The 22838-nt window shown below is 36.9% G+C and overlaps 4 protein-coding genes across 7 annotated transcripts; 1 reads left to right on the top strand and 3 right to left on the bottom strand.

Annotated features, from left to right (window-relative positions):
• LOC140823454 (uncharacterized) lies at positions 1 to 5641 on the bottom strand. Of its 4 annotated transcripts, none has more exons than XR_012116221.1 (6): positions 3066 to 5641; positions 2162 to 2784; positions 1722 to 1931; positions 1329 to 1543; positions 303 to 398; positions 1 to 212 (listed from the first exon to the last, which is right to left on the bottom strand). XR_012116221.1 is itself a non-coding variant. In XM_073184813.1 (5 exons), the coding sequence occupies exons 1-5, from the start codon at positions 5434 to 5436 to the stop codon at positions 371 to 373; spliced, it is 3447 nt and encodes a 1148-aa protein (XP_073040914.1). In that variant the 5' UTR covers positions 5437 to 5640; the 3' UTR covers positions 1 to 370. The 4 variants fall into 4 exon arrangements, 1 of the variants encoding a protein (XP_073040914.1); XR_012116219.1 differs by having other exon boundaries at positions 1 to 187; positions 293 to 398; XR_012116220.1 differs by having other exon boundaries at positions 293 to 398.
• Positions 5642 to 8070: 2429 nt separating this feature from the next.
• On the bottom strand, positions 8071 to 9878 carry LOC140824762 (cytochrome P450 703A2). The gene has a single exon (XM_073186316.1). The coding sequence runs from the start codon at positions 9613 to 9615 to the stop codon at positions 8071 to 8073; it is 1545 nt and encodes a 514-aa protein (XP_073042417.1). The 5' UTR covers positions 9616 to 9878.
• A 323-nt stretch (positions 9879 to 10201) lies between these two features.
• LOC140823455 (bifunctional fucokinase/GDP-fucose pyrophosphorylase) lies at positions 10202 to 15377 on the bottom strand. The gene is made up of 7 exons (XM_073184814.1): positions 14941 to 15377; positions 13759 to 14041; positions 13230 to 13594; positions 12961 to 13087; positions 11742 to 12749; positions 10754 to 11487; positions 10202 to 10678 (listed from the first exon to the last, which is right to left on the bottom strand). The coding sequence occupies exons 1-7, from the start codon at positions 15223 to 15225 to the stop codon at positions 10271 to 10273; spliced, it is 3210 nt and encodes a 1069-aa protein (XP_073040915.1). The 5' UTR covers positions 15226 to 15377; the 3' UTR covers positions 10202 to 10270.
• Positions 15378 to 17198: 1821 nt separating this feature from the next.
• LOC140823457 (protein LATE ELONGATED HYPOCOTYL-like) lies at positions 17199 to 22487 on the top strand. The gene is given in 8 exon segments (XM_073184815.1): positions 17199 to 17254; positions 17809 to 17971; positions 18051 to 18162; positions 18388 to 18449; positions 20202 to 20408; positions 20580 to 21998; positions 22076 to 22109; positions 22112 to 22487. Coding segments are annotated over 7 exon segments (2151 nt in total). The 5' UTR covers positions 17199 to 17254; positions 17809 to 17932; the 3' UTR covers positions 22390 to 22487.
• Positions 22488 to 22838: the final 351 nt, after the last annotated feature.

The raw sequence follows: 22838 nt of genomic DNA on the forward strand, positions 1-22838 counted from the left end.
TAAAAATATAGAAAATTCAAATGTTAATCAACCCGAGCCTGAATGTTGCATAATTCTCCCAAGGGGGTTGGGATTCTGAACTCGTCCAAAACAATTTGATTTGAAGCTTTAAGGTGGCCAGTGGATTTACATTCCTACACTAAGGAGACGACTTCTGCTTCTTTGACTAAGAACCGTGTGCCCAATCCTATCATTCCAACAACCAAACATAACTGTATGCATCAATATTTTTTGCCAAATCTGCGTTTCATTCTCTGTAGATGGACAAAAGAGAGATGCAAAAACCACTCACCTCAAAAAACGAGAGGTTACTGTGTTTGAATATGCACTGCCTTCTGATGTCCTACCAATACTCAAAGTCATGCCTTGTTCATGGTTTTACTCGCTTTTTCTTCTTCCTGCAATGAAAAGAACAAGAAAAAAAATTCGTATCAGAAAAGGCTGACATTCAAAGTTCGATGAGATCCAACGTGTTCGGAACATTACTTTGCCTTTTCAGCCTCCGAAAAAGGACAGCCTCAAAATATAACCAATGGGTTATTTGATTGATAAAACACCAGTAAAGAGAACCAGAACTTCTAGATGATTTGAATAAAATGTTTGATCAAACACCATTCACACCAAAGCTTAACTAAATGATCGAACAAAGGGTGGGTCATACAATATTACAATTGATGAGGTATCATCTTAAAAAGTAATTTTCAATACACAATTTCCCAATGAGCATGTCTTAATAACTAATGTTAAAGTACATGTCCATAACCAAAAATTTCGAATTAAAAGGTTAAGAAAGAATCAGAACATTTTTAGCTAGCTAAACTGTAAACCACTCTGGAGTCATGCTTTTCTCCATGGCCCAGTATGCCAACATAGCATCTGCCCAAAACAAGAAATTCAGCTTGCTTTACCACTGTAACAAAGACAGTGTCTTTGTAAAAAATTCTTAATTTACCAGCAAAATTTTCAACAGATCCCAAAACAACAAAAATTATAAAATTTTAAATTAATCAACAAAATTCCCCACACAAACCCAAGGCAAATAAAATAATCTGGGAGTGCGAGTTGAACAAAATGATAAAAGTACGTTAAATAAATATACAGCACGTTGTTTCAAATCCAATCATTATTGGCCTACATTAAATTTACCCGGGTCTATATATCACACCCAGTTTATAATGAATATTCAGTTCTCATATATATAGAACAAAGTTGTCTTCCTTCAGGTTTCAAAAGCTTATATTTCACGTTTAGAAGACCTCTGCAATAAAATAATTTATCAATATCACAACACATTCAGGGGAAGAAATAACATAAGACTATAAAATTACCTCTTGGCTGGATGGCTAATGCCAAAAACCCCCTTCATCAGTGCCTTGATATCAACAGAACGGTCCTTCATGATTTTATCATGATAAATCTTACTGCCTATTTCTACTATCATTTCTTCTACTTCTTCAAGTGTTTGATCTATATTCAGCCGCAGCTGACCCTTTCTGACCACAGTTACACCAAAGCCATTCACTTTGGCTTCACGAAAAGCATCCTGCAAAGCGTCAACAAACATAAAACTTCAATAAACCAGTCATCCTTGCGTACAATAGAAAGGAAAATGGAAAAATCAAGTCATCTTTGAATAAAACATCTCATGTTTAAGTGGTAAGCTAGCACAAGTATATAACTCACATCAACAGTAGAGAGAGTATGGAACATAATATCATTACCTTCGGCGGTCTACTGACAACAAATGCATTCCCATTGCCCAACATTTCCATGTGTGCTTGAATAATGTAGCAAAGATTCTTGCAGTCACCAACATCCTCGAATGCAATCACATGATATTGCTTTGGATCCAATTCAAGATCAGCCCCCATCTCTAATGAATAGAAACCAACTTTCTGTTCCCCGTTATCCATAGTGTACAATTCTATGCACTAAGAGGCAAGATTTCAAAGAAAAAAGGATAATCAACAATTATCCAACACAGAGAAAGAAAAACATTATGTAATAAAGTTATTTTTTTGCATTCAAACAAAAATATACATTTTTTTCTCATTAAATTAGAACAGGGTGTTGATGGTGCGACCAAATTGAGACCAAGATATATTTATCACTTTCCATATCAGAATATTTGGATAAATAATAATGGAAAACATATGCCCACCAGTACAAAGGGAAGATCTAGCCACCACAAGTAATCCTCTTCTTTTTCCTCTGCAAATTCCCGATACTTGCTCACTACAGCTTGAGGTCCAAACAGTTCCATTTCTCTTTTAACCTTCTCGAGTTTTTGTTTAATCAATATTTGTCCCTTCTCAGGAAGTTTGTCCATAAAATCAGCGGCTTCCTTTATTTCTTTCTCAGTGATCCATCTATCCAAATCCTTACCTATGTCTTTCATAACAGCTTTGACTTCTGGGTCTGTCTCTGCGTTATAAGACTCCAAGAATCCTTCTGACCATTTCTTTGTGTGCTGCCAATATTCTCGTCCAGATTTTTTGCCTGCCTTAACAGAACCATCACTACCTGCTATAACGGTCTTTGATGATGCTGCAATATCGTTTTGAAAACTTGAACTTTCATTATTGTCATAGGAAGAAGGTTCTTTTGGTTTATGGATGGCATCTTTTCCGTTGTTCTTCGTGAGAAATGAATTTTTAAGACTTTCAGCAACAAGAGCCTTTCTTTGTTCAACAAAATTGTTCAGGAACTCGGGATTCTTTTCTGCAGGGGAGACTTTCCATCGAGGTATGATTTTCTCTGGTGTATCATACAAGCTAATTCCGTCTGTGGAATCAATAACGAGCCCCATTAGTTCAACAGTCCCAATGCATTACGACGCAAGGTTGAAATTCTGTCTTAATAACTAAAGAGAAGTTAAAAAAAAGAAGACAAGGCTAGTCAATAAGAATTTCTAGCTCTGTCTGCCGATGAAGGCAAATTGTGGATTTATGCAAAGAGAAATTATAATCTACTTCGGTTCGAGGCAGGGGTACATTTAAATTCATCTCTCGACTCACTCGTAATAATAAAACCATAAAGACATGACAAAAAAATCAAAACTTTACCTGCTCCATAGTCAAGGTTTTCAATGTTCTCGTGGAAATATTCATGCAGCTTCATCAGCTTCTCATTTTCAAGTTCAACTTTCTTTTCAAGGCCACTGAAAAATGCATATTTATCTTCATCATCCACAAGGTGAAATGGATCTCTTCCAGACAGCTCATTATCTCGAACTTTAAATACAATCTCCCTGAGCCTTTCATCCTTCATCCATTCAAATTCTTGTTTGTCACCAATAGTTTTAAGTTGAGCCAAATCAGTACCTACATTTAAGCCATTATTGGATCTCTCCCTTGCAGCCACATAGTTATCTCTGAAGCCAACTGCTATCCTTTTAACAAATGGCTCAAGTTCGTGGAAGTTTTTCTCTATCCAGTTTCCCTTAACTGATGATTGCGTTAGTTCCGTGGTTTTACCATCTTCTTTGCCCCCAATTGTAGTTCCAGGTATTACTCGAGTGAAAACTTCTTTTGTCGACATTGAACCTCCACAATCAACTTCAGCGGTTGTAGAATGGGATGTATTATTCAAAGAAGGAATTTCATTTTTACAATCATCTGTCTGGCTATTTTTATGATTACATTCTCTCTCTCTTCCCATTGGGTCAATAGATTCTTCACCAACTTGGTTGTTGACAACAACCTCATGGCCTGAGGATGTTCTGGATTTTTGAAAACCATCTAAGTTATCTGCATTTCTGTCTACTGTTTCAATACCCTTGTAATCTTCATGGTGATGCAAATAATCATGTCCAGTCATTGAGGTTGAACAGTCATACACTTCATCAGTTGAATTTACTGAAGCCTGAATCATGTTACAAGATGAATTATCTACAGTAGGCATGGTTAAAGCACTGTCAAGCTCACCAGTAGCTTCAGGTTCTCGGTTTATCTCCAGTTTGTGATGCTTCCTTGAAAGGTATTCTCTGGCTTCTCCAACTGATTTTATGATTTTTAACTTTGTTCTTGAAGAACTTCCATGTAACTGATCTGATTGATGGTCTGGATCGTCAGTCAGCAGGTTCATGTCATTTACTCTCCCGCTTTTAGTACCATTAGATTCGATTGTCTCATAAGATTCATGAACAGGCACAGTGTCTTGTTTAGGAAGATTCGTGTTTCCAGTAAACGATTCATTTATAGTTGGATCATTTTCATCATCATCAGTATCAGGTAAAGAGTCTCCTTTCTCAATTTCTCGTGCATGTCTGGCCATAGCCCTGATTTGCTGAATATCATGCTCAAAATCCTTAGATTGGTATTTAGAATACTCTGCTACTGTCGATTCATGATTCGATCCTTTTGACCTGATAATGCTATTTAGAAGCTCTTCCTTATCAAGCAGAGGCTTCTTAAAAGGCTTGCTTTTAGGCTCTGTTGGATCCTGAATCACCTCGACACCACCCTTCATCATCTTCTCTTTCCCCTCTCCAGCTTCCGTCTTCCTTCTCAATGTACCCTTTTCCAACATTGTACGCTTCTCATTATCCTCACCAACACCAAAGAGGCCCTTAATCGTCCAAACCACAAAAAAACCACACAATACTATGACTCCTGCTCTCGACATCCTCGGTAGAAAACTTGGTTTCAACATCACACTCCTAATGGCCTCCGTAACACCCGATTCACTGCGGGGCAACACAAACTTGGCCACTGAACTATCTTTCATAATTATGTTACTCCCACTCTCCAACTCTTTAGCCAAGTCTTTTGCAAAAGAAATTTTATAATTAACTACAGCTAAATCTCCATCTTCACCATCCTCACGAAGAAGTGGATCAACCCCACTTCTTCTCATGATTTCATCCTCATTCACCACCACACTTTCAACCTTACCTTCAGAATCCTGAAAAACAGTAAATATATGTCCAGTCCCAATGCCCCAAAACTCGGAATCCTTTTTGTACTGCTCAACCCAACCCTCCAGATCATTCAACAAGACAGGCCCACCAAATTGCTTTTTCATTAATTTGGATTCGGGTTCTTCAACATCACCAGAGGCGCTACAATTATCATCAAGACTGCTCTTTTCCTCAATATCACCTCTTTGTTCAACGGAAGTATCGACATTTTTTAACTTACAGTCATCATTTTCACAGAATTCACGAACTGGGATTGTGAGGGGTCTCACCTGACGAAATTGCCGATGTTGAGTAAGTTTTTTCCTCAGATAATTCCTTCGGTTCGTGGGTCTGCTAAAATGAGCTGAAATTTCGAGTCTATTCGTAAATACATAGGGACGGGTTAAATAGATTGAAAGAGGGCGGTATCGATAGAGTTTTCTACAGCTTTCTGATGGGTTTTTGAGAGAGAGGAATGGTGGAGTTGGGGAAATGCTAGGAGTGAGTGATGAGACCGTGGAGTTGAGAAACTCCATGAGCGCTGGCTCAGAGACCAGATTTTCTCACCGGTGACTCATACGAAAAGACGGAGTCATCAGAGCTAAAACCCCTACCTAGAAAATATGTTTGAAATATTTATAATCAAAATAATTTAAAGATAATTATCTACTACAAGAAACCCTCCCATCTCAAAATAAAAATCTTTCTAGCGTCGTTTCTCTCCAAAAATATACTCAAAAGAGAGAACATCTGTGTCCAAATAACTAACTCCGAAAAAAAAAAGCAAGATTGTAGAATAGAAGCTTCGGATTTCTAATTTTTATCATTTGTTTTTGTTAGTCGTTTGATCGAACAGGCTTTCATGGTTGGCTTACTAGGGAATCCTATACCAGTTGTTTTTTACCAGAACGAAAGGCTTACACCCCTCTCTACAACCACTAATACGAGATTCTTTTGGGAATAGATCACACGATCCCACGCACTCTCACAGGATATCTATCAATAGGTCTCTTTCGGGGGTAGTACACACCTGTCGCTTTAATGCACATCAAGACCGGTTGGCTATCTGTTGTCGCGTTTAGTGTACATTCGAGAGCTCTAATTCAACCCTTCCTCCAGCTTGGGATGGAGCTTTTTCTATGGGAATTTTAGATTCTTCAAAGTCGAGCTTATATTCGGGCTTGTATATTTTAGAATGTGATTCGGCATGATTTGATTTAATATTATTAGTATTTAAAAAAAAAGGAACTAACTCGTGAGCATGAAATTACATTTATAGTGGTGAAAAAAGCAAGCGGGTGGTGGCATCCAAAAACACTTTATGGAATATATGCTGATTCTTTAGCATAAACCACGGTATATGAAAAACGTAATGTTCACGAGATGATTAATCAATCAATCAATATACTTATAAAAGTGTGGATGCAGGGCATTGTTTTTCAATTGTGCAATGACATAATTAACTTCTATTCACACTTCAAGATTAAGATGTAACTCCAACATTAATATTATCAAATAACTCATCTTTATACTACATTTAAATATTTTATCCTTTTAATTCTCTTTATCTATATCTATATACCTACAAAAGTGTGGATGAAGGGCATTGTTTTCCAATTGTGCAATGACATAATTAACCTTCTATTCACACTTCAAGATTAGAATGTAACTCCTACATTAATTTTATCAAATAACTCATCTTTATACTACATTTAAATATTTTATCCTTTTAATTCTCTTTACATGTTTTTCCAATGATTTTATTGTAATTTTGTAATTATATTTTTATTGAAATTTCTAATTGAGTAATAAATTATAGTATCACAAAAATATATATGAACGTCTACTTCTTTTGTTATATTTCAAAATTTAATGTTTAAAATCATATAGTTTCAATTCTATATTTAATAATTATTATATGAGCTTATTTGATATTACCATATAATCTTATTTGAATGTGCGTTTTTTTTTACATATATTGATTTATTTATTATCTTAAAACTTATTTGACAAGAAATTAACAGTCATCTTACTCTACGAAAGATCGATATATAGAATTTATTATCTATTATATATAAAATTGTAAAAATAAAAAGTAAAAAAAAAAATTTAAGAGGTTAAATTAATATACGTGGTGCATACTAGAAAATCATACTAATAGTTTAAAATCTATATCTAATAATTATTAAATGATATTTGATATTTACCATATAATCTTATTTGAATGTGCATTTCTTTACATATGTTGATTTATTTATTATTTTAAAACTTATTTAACAAGAAAATAATAGTCATTAATATTAGTCTACCAAAGATCGATATACAGAATTTATTATCCATGATATATAATTGTACAAATAAAAAGTAAAAAAATTCTTTAGGAGGTTAGATTAAATATTATGAATTATATTTTGCTATCAATATTACTATTTCATTTGTTTTAATAGTGTTTTTACGAGTTAATCACGGTGATTTTAAATTTATAATTGGAAAATTTTTCTATCATCCACACATTTATATGTATATAGAATGAAATAATTTTTTTAAAATGAAATATGACATAATTAAATATTATATGAAAAATTGATAAGGGAAAAAAGTCATCTTTACATATATTGATTTATTAATTATTTTAAAATTTATTTAACAAAAATTAATAGTCATCAATGTTAGTCTACGAAAGATCGATATATAAAATTTATAATCCATGATATAGAATTGTAAAAATAAAAAGTAAAAAAAAATTTAAGAGGTTAAATTAAATATTATGAGTTATATTTTACTATCAATATTACTATTTCATTTGTATTAATATTTTTTTTAAGAGTTAGTCATAGTGATTTTAAATTGATAATTATTTGTCTTTAGTACGCTTCGTTTTTTTAGATTATGATTTATACATTGGTAAAATACATAATTTGGTTGATTTTTAGGTTATTATGATTTATACGTTGTGTTTGAATATATAATTTTTTTAAAAAATTTTGTTTCAGTTCATTTTGTTCTATATATTATGTTCATTACAATTTATTATATAACATAAAATTAACTGCTTGAATTTTAATTTGGGAAACAATTTTGAAAATAAGTTATATAAGTTCTTATAAATCGTCTAATATGATAAAAAATTAAGCTCAGATAAATAACAAAATGATTCAAATTATTTCATGCTAGTTATATAAACGGGTGGTCAGTCTAGGCTTGGCAATAGCCAACAACGGGTGAGCCTTAGGCATGGTCATCCCATACACTTCAGTTGTATCAATATCTTCTTCCGCTGAGCTCCAATCAAAGCAATGGAACAGCCGAGCCAAGGCCATCAAAACCAACGTCACCCCGAGCGGAGCGCCGGGGCACTTTCGTTTACCCGCACTGAACGGTAAGATCTTGAAATCGGCTCCATGGCTTATCTCCACTCGGCTTCCGTCTTCCAGCAAGTGCCTCTCCGGCCTAAACTCATCCACGTTGTCCCAAATCTTGGAGTTCCTTCCCAGCCCGTGTGTGTTGATGAACACACGGGTCCTTTCTGGGATGTGGTAGCCATTGAGCTTGGTGGGTCGGGTGGATTCGTGGGGGATGAGAAAGGGTCCGGCAGGGTGCATGCGGAAGGTCTCCCGCACGATGCAGCGTAGATAGTTGAGGTTGGCCAAGTCGGATTCCATTACCATTCTATCAGGTCCTACGATGTTATCCAGCTCTTGTTGGAGTGTTTTGAGGACTCGAGGGTGCTTGATCACTTCTGCCATCGCCCATTCATTGGTTACGGCTGATGTATCCGTGGCCGCGGCGATCATGTCCTGAATCAATGCTTTGATCTCTACATCATCCATGTGTTGCTTCCCATCTTCACCAGGCAGACCCAGTAAAACATCGACAAAGTCCATCTCGATGCCGCACTCGTCTTTATTACGTTTCCTGTGCTCCTCTATGATTTTTGTATGAAAATCATCGACCCTTTTCTCCACTTCCCTCATTCGCTTCTCGCATCCATACGGATCAATCCATCTCCAGAAGGGCAGATAATCACCCACATAAATCATCCCCAAAAGCCGGAACAGCTCATGGGTTATGTGCATGAACTCCGTTGCTTCTTCTTGCGCAGCGGACTCGGCACCAAAATACTGCTTCCCTAGCAACATCCTGGTCACATTGTTCATCGAAAACTCACCAAGAACTTGTCTCAGATTCACCACCTCTCTCCTTTGAGAAGCCTCCCAGACATTCCTGACAAGCTGTTGTGCTTCATGGGCTCGATGAGTCACAAAGGACTCGAGCCTCTTGGTTGTTAGCAGGTGCTCCATGCATATCCTACGCAGCCTCTTCCATTTCGGACCAATAGGAGCCAAAGCCACGTCTCCACAGCCGTAAGCCAGGTGCTCTGCCGCTAATGTCCTTGGTCTGGAGGCGAACACATCATCCTGTTGTCGTAGGATGTCACGTATGATATCGGGATCATTCGTGGTGATGGCATCTACACTTCCCAGCCGAATGTAGACCAAAGGACCATATTCGTCACATAATTTCGCCAAGTCCCTGTGAGGCATTGTACTCAACTGGAGAAGGTTGCCCACAATGGGCCATCTTGGAGGACCTGGTGGAAGTACCAGCAGTTTTTCGCCATGCCGGGATTTCTTCTTGAACCATAATTTAATGGTGAAGACGGGGACAAGAATCGCAGAAAGAAAAATGAGTGAAACTATTGTAAAATCTATCATCTCGTTCTCGAAGTTAGCTGCTAGCCAGATTGTTACTCATTTAACAATATATCACACCTTGTATAGCCAGAACCAATTAAGAAGGTTGATAAATTGAAGTTTTGATACTAAAATATGACACAAATTTATACACGGAAATAGGTAGGTAGGTTCACCCAGCGATTTATTAGAAGCTGATTAAAGAAAGGGTAGGTGCATCATCATCTTGGCGCCCCATCTTCTTGGGGTTGCACGTATATGATGTAATATATTATATTATTCAAGAGTTCCGTAAATCAACTGTAATATTTTTGGTATCAAAATTATTTGGAATTATAGTAATCTAAGCTTTACGAAAGATACACTACAATATAAAAATAAAATGTCATTAATTTAAGAAATAATATAAAAGTCAAGAGATTAATAAGAATGTACAAATTCTAAACAGATATTACATTTAAAAAAGGACGAGTGAACACATGTTACTGGTTATGCAAATTTAAAAATTAATATTCGATTTATTAAAGATAATTAAATGAACAATAACAAGCTTCTCAATTTTTTTATTATGTTACCTCCATTAAGTGTTTAAGCATAGTAGAAGAAATTGAACATATATTTATTGGGATCTTTTTATTGAAAACAGCTATAGATATTATTCTTACACCGATAGAAGTTATTTCGGTTGGTTATGTAAGAATATTTCCCATTCATAGACTTTGACGTTAAAGTCAGGATTTTCAGCAAGTAGATGTCTTAGCTTCGCAGCAGATTCAGCACTTTTAGCAAGCAATAATGCAAATCCCCCACCACCAGCACCCACGAGCTTGTAACCACAGCAATAGGAATCCGAAAAGGCAAAGAGTTTGTCGACAAATTCGTTGCTGCAGTGTGGATCAAGTTCTTGATGCAACCTCCAAGCTTCCAGCATCACATCCCCGACCTCATCGATGTTGCAATTCATCAAAGCCTCCCTCCCAATCTTTGCCAGTTCAATTAGGCGTTTGATGCTGGACACAAGTAGGTTATCTCGTCGCAAGTACCGAATCACCACCTTTTGTAGGACTTGATGAGCAACTCGGACCTGCACAGCACACAAAACAAATTTAAACATTTATATAATTATTTGGAAGAAGAAGACATCAGTAAGAGTTCTTACTTGACCGCTAAACACAACAAGAAGTCGTTGCTGCAACTCATCAATCAATCGAGATGAAGCTAATAGAGGAGTGACCTGAAGGCGCAACGGGATTCCAGGAAAACTTGCAGTGAACTTAATGCCAGGATATAGTCCACCAATCTGATCTTGCCACCCACCTCCAGTACCCATCAGCTGTTCTGAGACTAATACAAGCCTGGTGACGTTTTCATCACTATCATCACCATTAGTTAATTGCAAAAGACCTTTCACAACAGCTGCTGATAAGATGCTGGAAGTCCCCAAACCACTACCACGAGGGACATTGGCCCATGTCTTTATCAGCAAGCCTATGGACTGAAGGGTCCTTTCATTGATAATTCCAGTAACAAGCAATGCAGATTTGACCAGTCGAAAAGGATCGTCGATATCGAATGGAGGTGCAATGGAGGAAATGTTGCTGATATGTAACTCACTTCCTACATCATCACTGATCCAGAGCCCAGAAACTTCTGTGGTTTCTATTATTGTGCCAACAGGAAGAGAACCTTCCAATGTTATTGCCATGTTCAACACACACCCAGAGCGTTCCAAACTCCACGGAGGAGTATCACTCCACCCACCAGAAAAATCTACTCGCACTGGTAACTCTACCTTGACCTTCCTACACTGAAAAGATTGATCTAACGTATTACTAGAACTGCTAGTGTCATGAACTATTGAATGAGACCAACTTGAGGACCTCAAGAGATTCTCTGAAAGGAAAACACATGGATATTAAATTATAAATCATAAAGTAACTTTATACAGTAACAAACTTAAAACTCATGTTCAAAGAAGTTGAATTCCAGAAAACAAAAATCTTTTATTTCTCTGTTGCAAACGTATAAGAGATGAGCTCATTTCGAAGACAGTCGGATTTATGAGCTCATTAATAAATTTAAGTTGATCTGACAAAGTCTATATCTATATCAATTTTTGCATCACCAAGGAAGGGTAAAATTTTTACCACTAAAGCCATATCTCACGGCTGAAGCGGTTTCATCAGCAACTGCAGCCCATACTTCGCGTTCCACTTTTGAAGCCATCACTTCATCATTGCATGCTCGAAGAAGATCAAGGTGCACTTGGTGTGTCCTGCTTTTTGGAAGAATATGTGGATTTTTAAATTGAAGTTTAGGGCAAGCAGACAAAATTTTTTTACATAGTTCAACTCCAGCGGCATCCTCCTGTAGAATTTCTCGACACAATTGAGATAAATTACGACCAAGCAAGCCAAATTTAAGGCAAGCCATAACAATTTCCAATGCAATAACTGCTTGATGATTAGTGGAGTTCAACCACATTTTGGAGAAATCAATTGATTTATGCAACTCCTCGAGACTGATCCGATCAGATCTTTTCCATAAATACAGGAGGGAGCCATCATCTTTGTCGCTCAATCCCATGAGCCAAGTGGCCAATAGAAGCATCTCAGAATACGAAAGAAGAGGGAATATTTTGGCATTCCACAAGAACTTATCATTACTCTCGTTTTTTCCCCATAGATCAGCATCCTGGATTCCTAAATCATCTAAGACCTTATTCCATGGTTTCCCGCAAAATGTACCGTCCTTCAAAAATGAACTTTTTGGATTGTCATGAAGACCACAGTATACTATGACCCTCTCTATGCGTCCCACCAAAGGAACCTCCCACAGGCAATGGCGATCTGGTAGACTGAACTTGAAGGAATTCCCAGCCATCGCTTGCGCAGGCACATTTACACTGACAACTATTGACTGAGAACCAATCTGAATCCCAGTAGAAATAGAGGAATCATAAACAAGAGAATCATCTCCGACAGATACACCAGGTGCTAGTTTGCTAGAAACAATTACAGACGAGGCAGCAACATCGGATGCAGTGGTGGCTGGAATAGAGCACAGATGCCTTCTACCAACAAGGCCAGTTCCCGTGCCACTAAGGTGATCCAGAACTTCACTTGAGGTGCCAAAGTGCAAGAACAGGAGGTCATCTGAACAAAGTATAAAGCAAAGGACTGAATAGATTTCGCAGAGAAAATAATCGTGTACGCTTTCACTACTGCTACATCTGAAAATTCCGTAAAAAAACTGAAATTCTAAAACTGATATAATAGTTGATCTGGTATCAATATGAATTATATGGAACAAAAAATTTAAGCATGAATTAACATAATAATATAAACTTAAGATCCATTGACATACAAGCGCAATAGGTGAACATCGGTTGTTTTCCCAATCTTGTGACAAGTTCTTCACCCAATGGGCGTTGCTTCAACCATTCATGCTTAGCAGGCACCCATGCCGCTACTAGATCTTCATATAAGCCCATCTGCAAAGGATAGTAGACAGTCGCCACAAAGATATACAGAATCTGAAGATCTGCAATCCTCAAAACATTACTACAAGAAAACTCAGAAATGCAGAAATTGAATTAAAATGATAAGCAGACAATCAAGGTAGAAGTGACTAACCTCCTGTTTGCTCTGCAGAAGATTTGATACCATTGACAGGCAGGAACAGGCAAGTGTGACAAGATCCACCCACGCTTTACCTTTGACTGCTATGATTCCAGTATCAAGTAACGTTCTACCATCAGATAGCATCGCTTCGTTCTCTACAAGCTCCTCAATGGTAGGCTTTTGAAGTAGATTCTTGACTAAAGCGGCTGAACTATTGCCATTTGGTAATCCAGATTTAGACGCCACAATGACACCATGATTGGAAGCAATATCAAGGGTTATAGGAACCGTGACAATAGAGGCTGCATCCTCGGGAAGAACAATGCTGAAAGCATCAAAACAAGGTAGAACATCCCCAGTCATGATGAACATCCCTCCTGCACAAGAAGAGTTTCATTTAGAAGCAAAGCCATGATGACAAATAGAACAGTGATAATTCTGAGGCAGAACATCATCAAACAATAGGTGATGTTATAACACAAAATAAAACCAACATTGATTCCTGACAAGTTTATTACAGCTAACAGGCATAACAAGTCACCTTCATTCTGGAAAGCTTGTCTTGCACAAGAAGCAATCGCAAGTATATGATCAAAAAGCAAGGGAGCTGGACCATCAGGGTCATCTTCTGCTAGGTATGGGATTGGAAGAAAAACTTTTCCCATTGGATTAGCCCATGGAACCCTTTTAGAGTCTCCTCCAGCATGAAGCAGCAAGATATGCTTTTTGCTGATTAACTCAACAAGCTGTGGGAGGGGAATTTCATTATTTGAACTCTCACTGGATGCGGAAGAAACAGAGTTGCAGTTCCTTGAACCTGATATCTGTTGATGAAAGATGATATTTGAGATGAACCAGCAGCCATCAACTAATAAACTTCTGATTAACAGAACCCAATTGAGTAGCACCATGCCTATGTGACCTTGATCCAACTGAAGGCACCAAGCCTATGTGGCCTTGATCCAACTGAAGGAATGGGTGGGACTATACCTAAGGTACCATTTGGCTTACAGGATGGGATAAGTGATGGATGTATAATAAGTATGATAAGAAATTGAAAATTAGGGACGAGTAACATAGAGAGAGAGAAAGTATATGTTTTTTGGTATGCTTTTGATTTGTAGGATTATTTTTGTTTATTTTTAATATGTAGGATGATAAGAGTTGTCACAAGGTTAGGCTAGGATGTATTATGCCATACAAACACCAACTTATCACGGGCTATATGATGAATTTGAGCTAACTAAAAAATGAGACAACCATTGCGTTGGCTCAGTTTAGTTGGATTCAATTCATAGAGATCTGACAATTTGCAACTTTTAGCTCAATGCTGCCGATAAATAAATCTAAGCAGTTGTCATAGAGTTAAAAGCCAGCGAGTTTCCGAATGCATTAATGCATGATTAGTAATGAACACACAAGCAAAGTGCCAACACATGTAAACTGAGAAAAGCACCTGCATTTAGGGCAGCAATAAACTCGCAAACTCAGCACAAGGCCATAGACTCGTCGTGTCAATCAATTTTAGAGCACTATCACGTCTATCAATTTACCGATCAAAAAATTTACAGCACTATTAAGCCAAATTTAACCCATTCGCCATATTTACTGAACCCTTTCAATACAGCAACGCAAACATTCTAGAGTGACGGAAAGCAGGTAGATGGCCACAACCATTAAGTAATTCTTTTAAGAGTGTTTTATATTGGCGAGCAATACATACGTGGTTTGCGAGGGCGAGAATGGAGTTGAGTGTGGCAGCGCCCGAGCCAATGCGCTGGCCAAGGGGGTCAGGAACTGCCAGAGTTACTGTAAATGGGGCGATGCGACCGATTCTTTTAGCGCGGGCGAGCTGCCAGTTGAAGAGCTCGGCCTGCTCTGGGCTGGAGGCCGTCAATATGATAACGTCCCACGTCGGAACTCGGGTTGGGTCTCGCACCGACAGCCTCAAATGGTACCAGGCCCGCCGCAAAGTCGCCACAAGGTTGGCTTTTGATCGACTTTCCATTGGCAGACAGGCAGAGTTAGCAGCTTCGATTTGGAGTTTCTTGATTATTCTCCGAAGAAGATGATGTGCGGATGATGGGGACGAGAACGACGTCGTTTGCTGAAGTGGCTCGGTTCTTGCCTTATGGAGCTGGTTCAAAACCACAAAGTAATCCAAACCAACCCAAATCAAACCAAGTTGATTGGTTTTCAAATCAATTAAATCCAAAAAATTGATTATAATCAAATTTTGCGTAAAAAAAAACTGATTTATTTTTTATTACATGAATATAAAATTATGTGATGATTTTTATTAGTTTACTTTGATTTTTTTATAGAAATTTTTATTTAATTTTTATTTTTTTTACTGTTAGTGATCTTCGTAACAATACAATTATATTAAGAATTTATTTATTATAGACTTTTCACAAATAAATATAATTGCATCCTTTTTATAAATTGTGAAATTAAATAAAATGTTCATTTAACTTTTATAAATAATCAATAGCTAACTTTTTGAATTAGAATATCTCATTTATTAATTCTATATAAAAATCAAAATTTAAATTGAGTAATTCAATCTAAACCAAAATGAAATTCATTGTTTTTGTTTGGTTATAAAAAAATTCATCATTTGGTTTGGTTTAGTTTGATTTGATTTTATTTGAATCATTCAATCAAAACTAACAAAAACAATTATTACACCTCATACAATTTTTCTTCTAATAACTGTAATTTGGTTGATCTCACGTGTTGTCCCTTATTTTTAGACTAATATTCGAATCTCTTCTCTCCTTTGATAGTCATTTCAGGTATATTCAAATTTATCGCAATTAACATTACATAAGTTAGCCAGACGCAGATTTGAAATCCATACAACATAAACTTATCTAAATAACTAAGAGTGTATCCAGAGAGATGAATTTGAAGTGAAATATAGTTTTATTGTTTACAATGAAACAATATAGCAAATCTTATTCACTACTTGCTTATTCATCGGTAGGTGTGCTAAAATTTAAGCTTAGATGTTTCTTTGTTTAATAAATTTGTAATTAGATCGTTAACAACTATGGTAATATTATTCCATGGACTTGATCTTTTTTAAAAAATTTAATTGTAGTTATTGGATATAATTTCTATTTTTTTTCTCATCTTATATTATTATATATTGTATATAAAAAATCTGTATAATCTCTTGATACGACTAATTTGTTAATTTGTTATTTGGTCTCCGTTAAATTTTGATAATTATCATATTATTAATCTCAGTTGTTAAATTATCAGATGATTCATATCAATCAATTTTGATAACTATCATAATATTCAACTTAAAATTCTTTATTAAAATAAAATATAACAACAAAATACAAAGATCGTCTCATAAAAAAATTTTAAACTTTTGTGATCTAAATAAATTTTAATTATTTTATTTTAACAGAGTAAATATGCACTGGCTGGTGCTAAAATAAAGTGCAAAGGGGGTAAGGAGGACTCCTGGAGTAGGTTATCCAGCCACCAGTTTTACGCCATGTGGCGCCGTTCTTCTTGCCCTACCCACATTTTGGCCTCAATTTTCTTATTATTTAAAAATTAAACCCATACTTGTGGCTCACATTTTTCCTTTGCAAATTTGAAGCAAAATAAATAAGAAATTCCTGCTCTCCTTCAATCCATTGCTGTTTCTCTGCAATTCCCAAGCGTTTGCTGTTCTCGCTCGCTCGCGTTAACGCATCTACTCTGGTTGCTCCGGCGGAGTTTTGAGTATTCCGATCCGCCGTTGATGATTCTCCGGCTAGGTTTTGTCCATGCATGGTCGGGTAAGGATCGGAGGTTACGGAGCTGTCTCGCGCCGTGTTTAGCGTCGCAGGTATAATTATACCTTCTTGAGTGCTTGTTATTGGTGTTTTGCGATCTGAAGATGGCGATAGTTGTGACAGTTGTTGTTCACTGATTGAATTAGTTTTTTTTTCTCCTTCTCTTTTATGTTTCTGTGCTCTTTCATGGCCTTTTGGATTGGAAGGAAGGGTTAAGGCAACGCGTGGTTCGTTTTGGTGAGGATTCTGGTTAAGGAATTAAACACAGTTTTACTTTTTACTATTTGCTTTTGGATTCTGAAAGTGTTATCTCCTCTCCGTCCTTTTTTTCCTTGTCTCTGTTTTCCGCTAGTTACTGATTCTTACACATGCCGTTTTTTTTATTGTTTCTGAAGATAGTAACATTACTTTTGGTATTGGAGGATTCATGGGATTTAACCGGATCAATGCCTGTGCACCCCATTTTTGAGTGTGTGAAATTGAAAAGATGTTTAATCGAAAAGCCTAATGTTAAATCGTATGCAGCAGAAAATGGTGGGATTTGCCCGGGGTTTTAATTTATATGGAAGACTAGATGTTGTTTACATTGTTATCATTTGATTGTAATTTGTAAAGTATATTTGACATCATCGTAAATTATCAAATTCTCAATTTCTAAAGCCGTCAATCTATGCTCTGCTCTATGTCAAAATACCAAATACAACTCCTTGGAAAATAATGATTGTGAAAATCGATAATCAGAAATAGATCATAGATATCCATTGATTTCTTTGTAAGTTTCTCTTTTGCAGTACTAGTGTTACTTTAGCAGGTCGATTGCAATAAAACTATCACCACAGCCCTAGCTATTGTGAATTATTGTTACTAGTGATGAAGGAAAGCCTCTTTATCTGAACCAGCTCCCCGGTCCTTATAATGGACCCTTATTCTTCTGGAGAAGAACTTCTAGTCAAGGTATCCTTTCTACACTGTTTAGTTAAATATATGTGTCCGCATTTCAACATCACAGCAATGAATTTCGTGTCATTGACAGACCAGGAAACCTTATACAATAACAAAGCAACGTGAGCGATGGACTGAGGAGGAGCATAATAAGTTTTTAGTAGCCCTCAAGCTGTATGGGCGAGCTTGGCAGCGTATAGAAGGTCAGTGTTCTAGTATTAACTAATAGATTTATAGATGGCACAATAATTGATTTGAGACAGCTCAATATTCTTATGTTGTCAAGGCCCTGTATTTTCCTTAATCAAGTCTCTTGATCATGGATTTATCATCATTCAAAATGATTGGTTATTGTTTTGTCACCTCCTTTTAAGAAATGTTGCTTTTAATGCGTTCTCTTTATGAAAGACCTCTTGGTGGTGGTGCAGAACATATTGGAACCAAGACTGCAGTGCAGATCAGAAGTCATGCACAGAAATTTTTCACAAAGGTTAATCATCGATAATACTTCTATCATGAATTGATGACGTCAGAAAACTTTCTACCTCTAGATTTTACCCAACACACCGGTAAAACTATCTTTATGAAGTTCTCACCTGAAATTTTTTTGAATCTAACTTATATGTATACCGTTTTTCCATAAAAAGGAAATACATTTCTAGTCACTTTGACAGGCACAAGTATGTTGTCTGGTTCCTCGAAGTACATCTTTACTCAATGTGGTGTTCTCCATTGTAAGAGTGCTTGTTAGGAAACACATCTTGTCATGAATTGTTGCACATTGTATTGGTATGTATAATTATATCCGTGTAAGAATGGTACCTTTCCAAGGGTTGCATGCACTTTCTATGCTCGAGAGTGCACATGAGTCAATCTAAATAGAGTTATTGTTAAGCAGTACCTGCAAAATTCATGGCATAATGCCTTATCCTATATAAATAATATTCCACCTTCCGGCAAGTAGGTTGTTACATGCTCAAATAAATTGGGCCTAGAACGCCCATATCACCTTAATTGTGCCCAATATTTTAGATGGGGTAACTTGAAATTTAGTAATCAAAATCTAGTTCCATTTTTATGCTTCATAATCATCATGGTTAAATTGAAGAATGCTATGAACTCATCAAATGTCATGTGTAGAACCCAAGCTAGTTGCATGACTTAATTGCAACAAGACCCTTTTACTAAAAGCTTTAATTTTGCTATGAAACTCTCCCTCATTTAGATATCCAATGGTTCCTTGAGTTCCAGAGCTTGTGAATTGGGAGAATTATTACCTCACTATTTAGTTCATTAATAATATGCATTATTTGTAGCCCAAAAGTGTTACGATTTTATGAATAATTGTGGTGACAAAGTGTAACAATGGCCATGACTGCAAGATGGTTGAATCACTCTTATCTGAGGAAGATGATCTTATTTTGTATTCTTTTGTGCGATTGCATTTTTGTCCCATAGACCCCTTGTTCACTTTAGGATTTCTATTTCTTTATTTGTTGGATCAATTTTCTGTTATCTATTATTCTCAAAACAATTTTACGTCTTCATAAGACTGAAGTACAGATCCAAACAAAGACATTATTGGCCAGTGAGTATAGTTTCTTTCTTTCTCTGTTCTTCTCTAAAGGCTGAAAACGAAGTTCAAAATGTTTTTTCCCTTGGGCCTCCTTATTTGGCATATTTTTTTTTTGCTTAAATACTGTTTTCTCCTTCTTGTTGTCACTGCAACTCAAAGTTTGTGGCACATGGTGGCGCTAAGTGTATCTTATTGCTAATTCTTGATTTATGGTTGGTACTTGGTAGACATAAGATAAACATGCAAGTCTTTTACGAACTTAATTACATGTCTCTAAGAAAACAAATAAATCTAAAGTAGCAAATCGCACGGTGTAGGACCTTAATTGACTGAATTAGAATAATAATAAATTAGAAAGAATATGTTTTCCACAAGCTAATTTTTACCTGCGTTATTTATGGATATAAACAACAGTCTGGTGAGTAAGGAGTATGAACCTTAGATTCTTGGAACAATAGTGGGCATTTTCTCTGTCAAACTTTTCAAGACATTGTGTTGATGATGGTTTCTCATTAATTTTGCACATTGTGAACGCCATTTGGTTAATATTTAGATTTTCGTATTAGGTAATTAAAACTTCCTTGACCTGTCGAACGTACTTCCGTGATAATTCTCCTTCTATGTTATATTTTATGTTAATTCTTTTCTTGTATTTGCATTATCCAGTTGGAAAAGGAGTCCTTTGTTAAAGGAATTCCAATTGGACATACTCTAAACATTAATATTCCTCCACCACGGCCTAAAAGGAAACCCAGTAATCCTTATCCTCGAAAGACGAGCGCGGGAGTGAAGGATGGGAAACCATCAGCTCCTCTTTCTTTTTTGTGTCCGGGTCAAACGACACTGGACTTAGAGCAAGAGCCATTGTCTGAGGTGTTTCTCAAGTATTTTCGTTGGAATTTTTTTATTGCAGTGCATACAATTTTTTCTTTTATAGGATTGATTTCCGTGCATTGTTCTTTTTTCCGAAACATGTCATTTGATATTTGTTCTGTTATATTTTTCTGTCACTTGAATTGACATGGTTTCTTCGCATCCTTCCAGAAATCTAGTGAAGATGGGAATAACAGAAAACATGTTGATAGTAACCCTGAAAATGACTCTCCGGTCTTCTCTCTTCACGAGACAGGTGCTTGTGCCAACTCATCTTCAGTGAACAAAAACTTGTCAGCGTCAGTTGCGCCAATAAATTTTTGCACCTTTAGGGAATATGTTCCACTCTCAACGGAAACAAGTACTCAGGATGAAACATCTCAAGCATTTGATTACAAACAACTTCGGACAAATCAGACTTGTAACAAGCAACTGCTTCAGGATGATGGCTCATTTAACACCTCCAATGTCGGAAATTCATGCCTTTCCCATGAAAAATATGGTCATGGCAACAGAATAGATGAGTTGAAGCAATCCAAAAGTATTGACAACTTTCCAACCACAAACGTTGATGCCTCACAAAACTGTTTGCCTCGTATCCCGGTTAACATTCTTGAGGGCAGCTTTGGAATGAATACACAAAATGTTGTCTTAGAAGACACCGCACACACAGACTCTGGATACCAAAAAATGGGAGTTCCTGGACCTCCATGTCTTTTCATGAATCCGGGTGGGTCTGCTACTCCTGAGCATCATAGTAATGCATCAAGTTCTTCCGTTCATCAATCCTGTCCAGGTTTTCACCCATTATCCGCCACATTCCAACACCAAGATGATTACCATTCATTTTTGCACATATCATCCACATTTTCAAGTCTTCTTGTATCTGCTTTACTACAAAATCCAGCAGCCTATGCTGCGGCTAGCTTTGCAGCAACTTTATGGCCATGTGTAACCATGGACGCTTCAGGGGAAACTTCTACAGGCACACCCAGAGGACTTCAACCAAAGCAGATGAATACAGTTCCTAGTATGGCGACAATTGCTGCAGCTACAGTCGCAGCTGCAACTGCTTGGTGGGCAGCACATGGTCTGCTTCCATTGTGTCCACCGCTTCATCCTGGATTTACCTCTACTGCTCCGTCAAGTGCAACTCCAATAGATGCCAATACGAGAGCAGCAAATGAAGATAAAAAAGAAGTCATTCCAGATCTTGCACTAGAAGATCAACCTGAGTGTTTGGAGGAATTTCAAGAACAGCATTCAACATTATCCTCATCATGTTCTGAAGGACGCGAAGGGAGGAAACCAAATCCTGAACCGGCAGTGACTGAAACAGCACCAATGGCAGACACAGCAGAGCCGCTGGATTCAAACAAGTCCAAGAGTAGAAAGAAGGTAGACCGTTCTTCATGTGGATCAAATACACCTTCCAGCAGTGAAGTAGAGGCAGAGGGAAAAGAGGAAAAGGATGTCCAAGATAAAGAATTGAAAGAAGATGAGGAAAACCATCCATCAAGCGACCCCATTAGCCGACGTTGTAGAAGCCTTTGCAGCATAAATGACCCTTGGAAAGAAGTATCCGAAGAGGTGACCAAGAATTATGCTTTGTTTTCTATGAAGACAATTTTATGCATTGCACTCATTTGTTTTCAATTTGCTTGCAGGGGAGATTGGCCTTTCAGGCACTCTTCTCTAGAGAATTCTGCCCCAGACTTTTTCTCATGATTTAAATTTCAAGCGAAAGAAGAATAGTGACATGGAAAATACAGAAGGATGGTTGCCTTTCAACCCTAGTGACCAGATCCGGTTGGACGATAAGAAAGAGGAGTCGACGACCAAAGCTTGCCGGATCGGATTCAAACCTTACAAGAGATGCTCGGTGGAGGCAAAAGACACAAGGATGTCAACCAACTGCAAGGATGAAGAGAAAGGTCCCAAGAGATTTCGGGTGGGAGGGATTGATAAAGATTCCACTTAATTAATGTTGCATGCTCTTATCCATGTATTTTCTGTGTAAAACACAACATATTTTCATTGTTGTCCTTTAATTTTAAAACCTTCTTAGAGACCTGGATATTTACAAATGTTCATGAAATGCAATGAGTTCGATCTCTTCGTTATTTGACATAACATCCTTCCATAACATAAAATTATTGCTTTTGGTTGGAAAAAATGTTGGACTAAAATATACATATTTTTTTTCAAGAAAGATGTGTGATATTAAAAATCAGGATTATGTCGCAAACGTAAATGGAGGAAATATATTTGGAAATAGAAGTGGGATGCACGATTATTTTTTTGGGTAAATCGAAAAAAAAAAGCCGGGTTAATGAATCCCAACCTATATGTGTTGCGAAAACTACAGCTACTATCTTCACTCTCCCGACCATGCCGTTCTCCACTGCTACCTTACTCTCCTTATTCTTT

The sequence above is a fragment of the Primulina eburnea genome, chromosome 2 (genome assembly GCF_022965805.1).
Source record: "Primulina eburnea isolate SZY01 chromosome 2, ASM2296580v1, whole genome shotgun sequence".
Lineage (NCBI taxonomy): Eukaryota > Viridiplantae > Streptophyta > Magnoliopsida > Lamiales > Gesneriaceae > Primulina > Primulina eburnea.

Excerpts from the sequence above, each read along its gene's own strand:
- LOC140823454 (XM_073184813.1), bottom strand. The coding sequence starts at position 5,436 with ATGGAGTTTCTCAACTCCACGGTCTCATCACTCACTCCTAGCATTTCC. Across the intron at positions 2,785-3,065 it reads AAACCTTGACTATGGAGCAG|ACGGAATTAGCTTGTATGAT; the intron begins GTAAAGTTTTGA and ends TTGATTCCACAG. Across the intron at positions 1,932-2,161 it reads TAGATCTTCCCTTTGTACTG|TGCATAGAATTGTACACTAT; the intron begins GTGGGCATATGT and ends CTTGCCTCTTAG.
- LOC140823455 (XM_073184814.1), bottom strand. The coding sequence starts at position 15,225 with ATGGAAAGTCGATCAAAAGCCAACCTTGTGGCGACTTTGCGGCGGGCC. Across the intron at positions 13,595-13,758 it reads ACAAGCTTTCCAGAATGAAG|GAGGGATGTTCATCATGACT; the intron begins GTGACTTGTTAT and ends CTTCTTGTGCAG. Across the intron at positions 10,679-10,753 it reads TTGTTGTGTTTAGCGGTCAA|GTCCGAGTTGCTCATCAAGT; the intron begins GTAAGAACTCTT and ends TGTGCTGTGCAG.
- LOC140824762 (XM_073186316.1), bottom strand. The coding sequence starts at position 9,615 with ATGATAGATTTTACAATAGTTTCACTCATTTTTCTTTCTGCGATTCTT.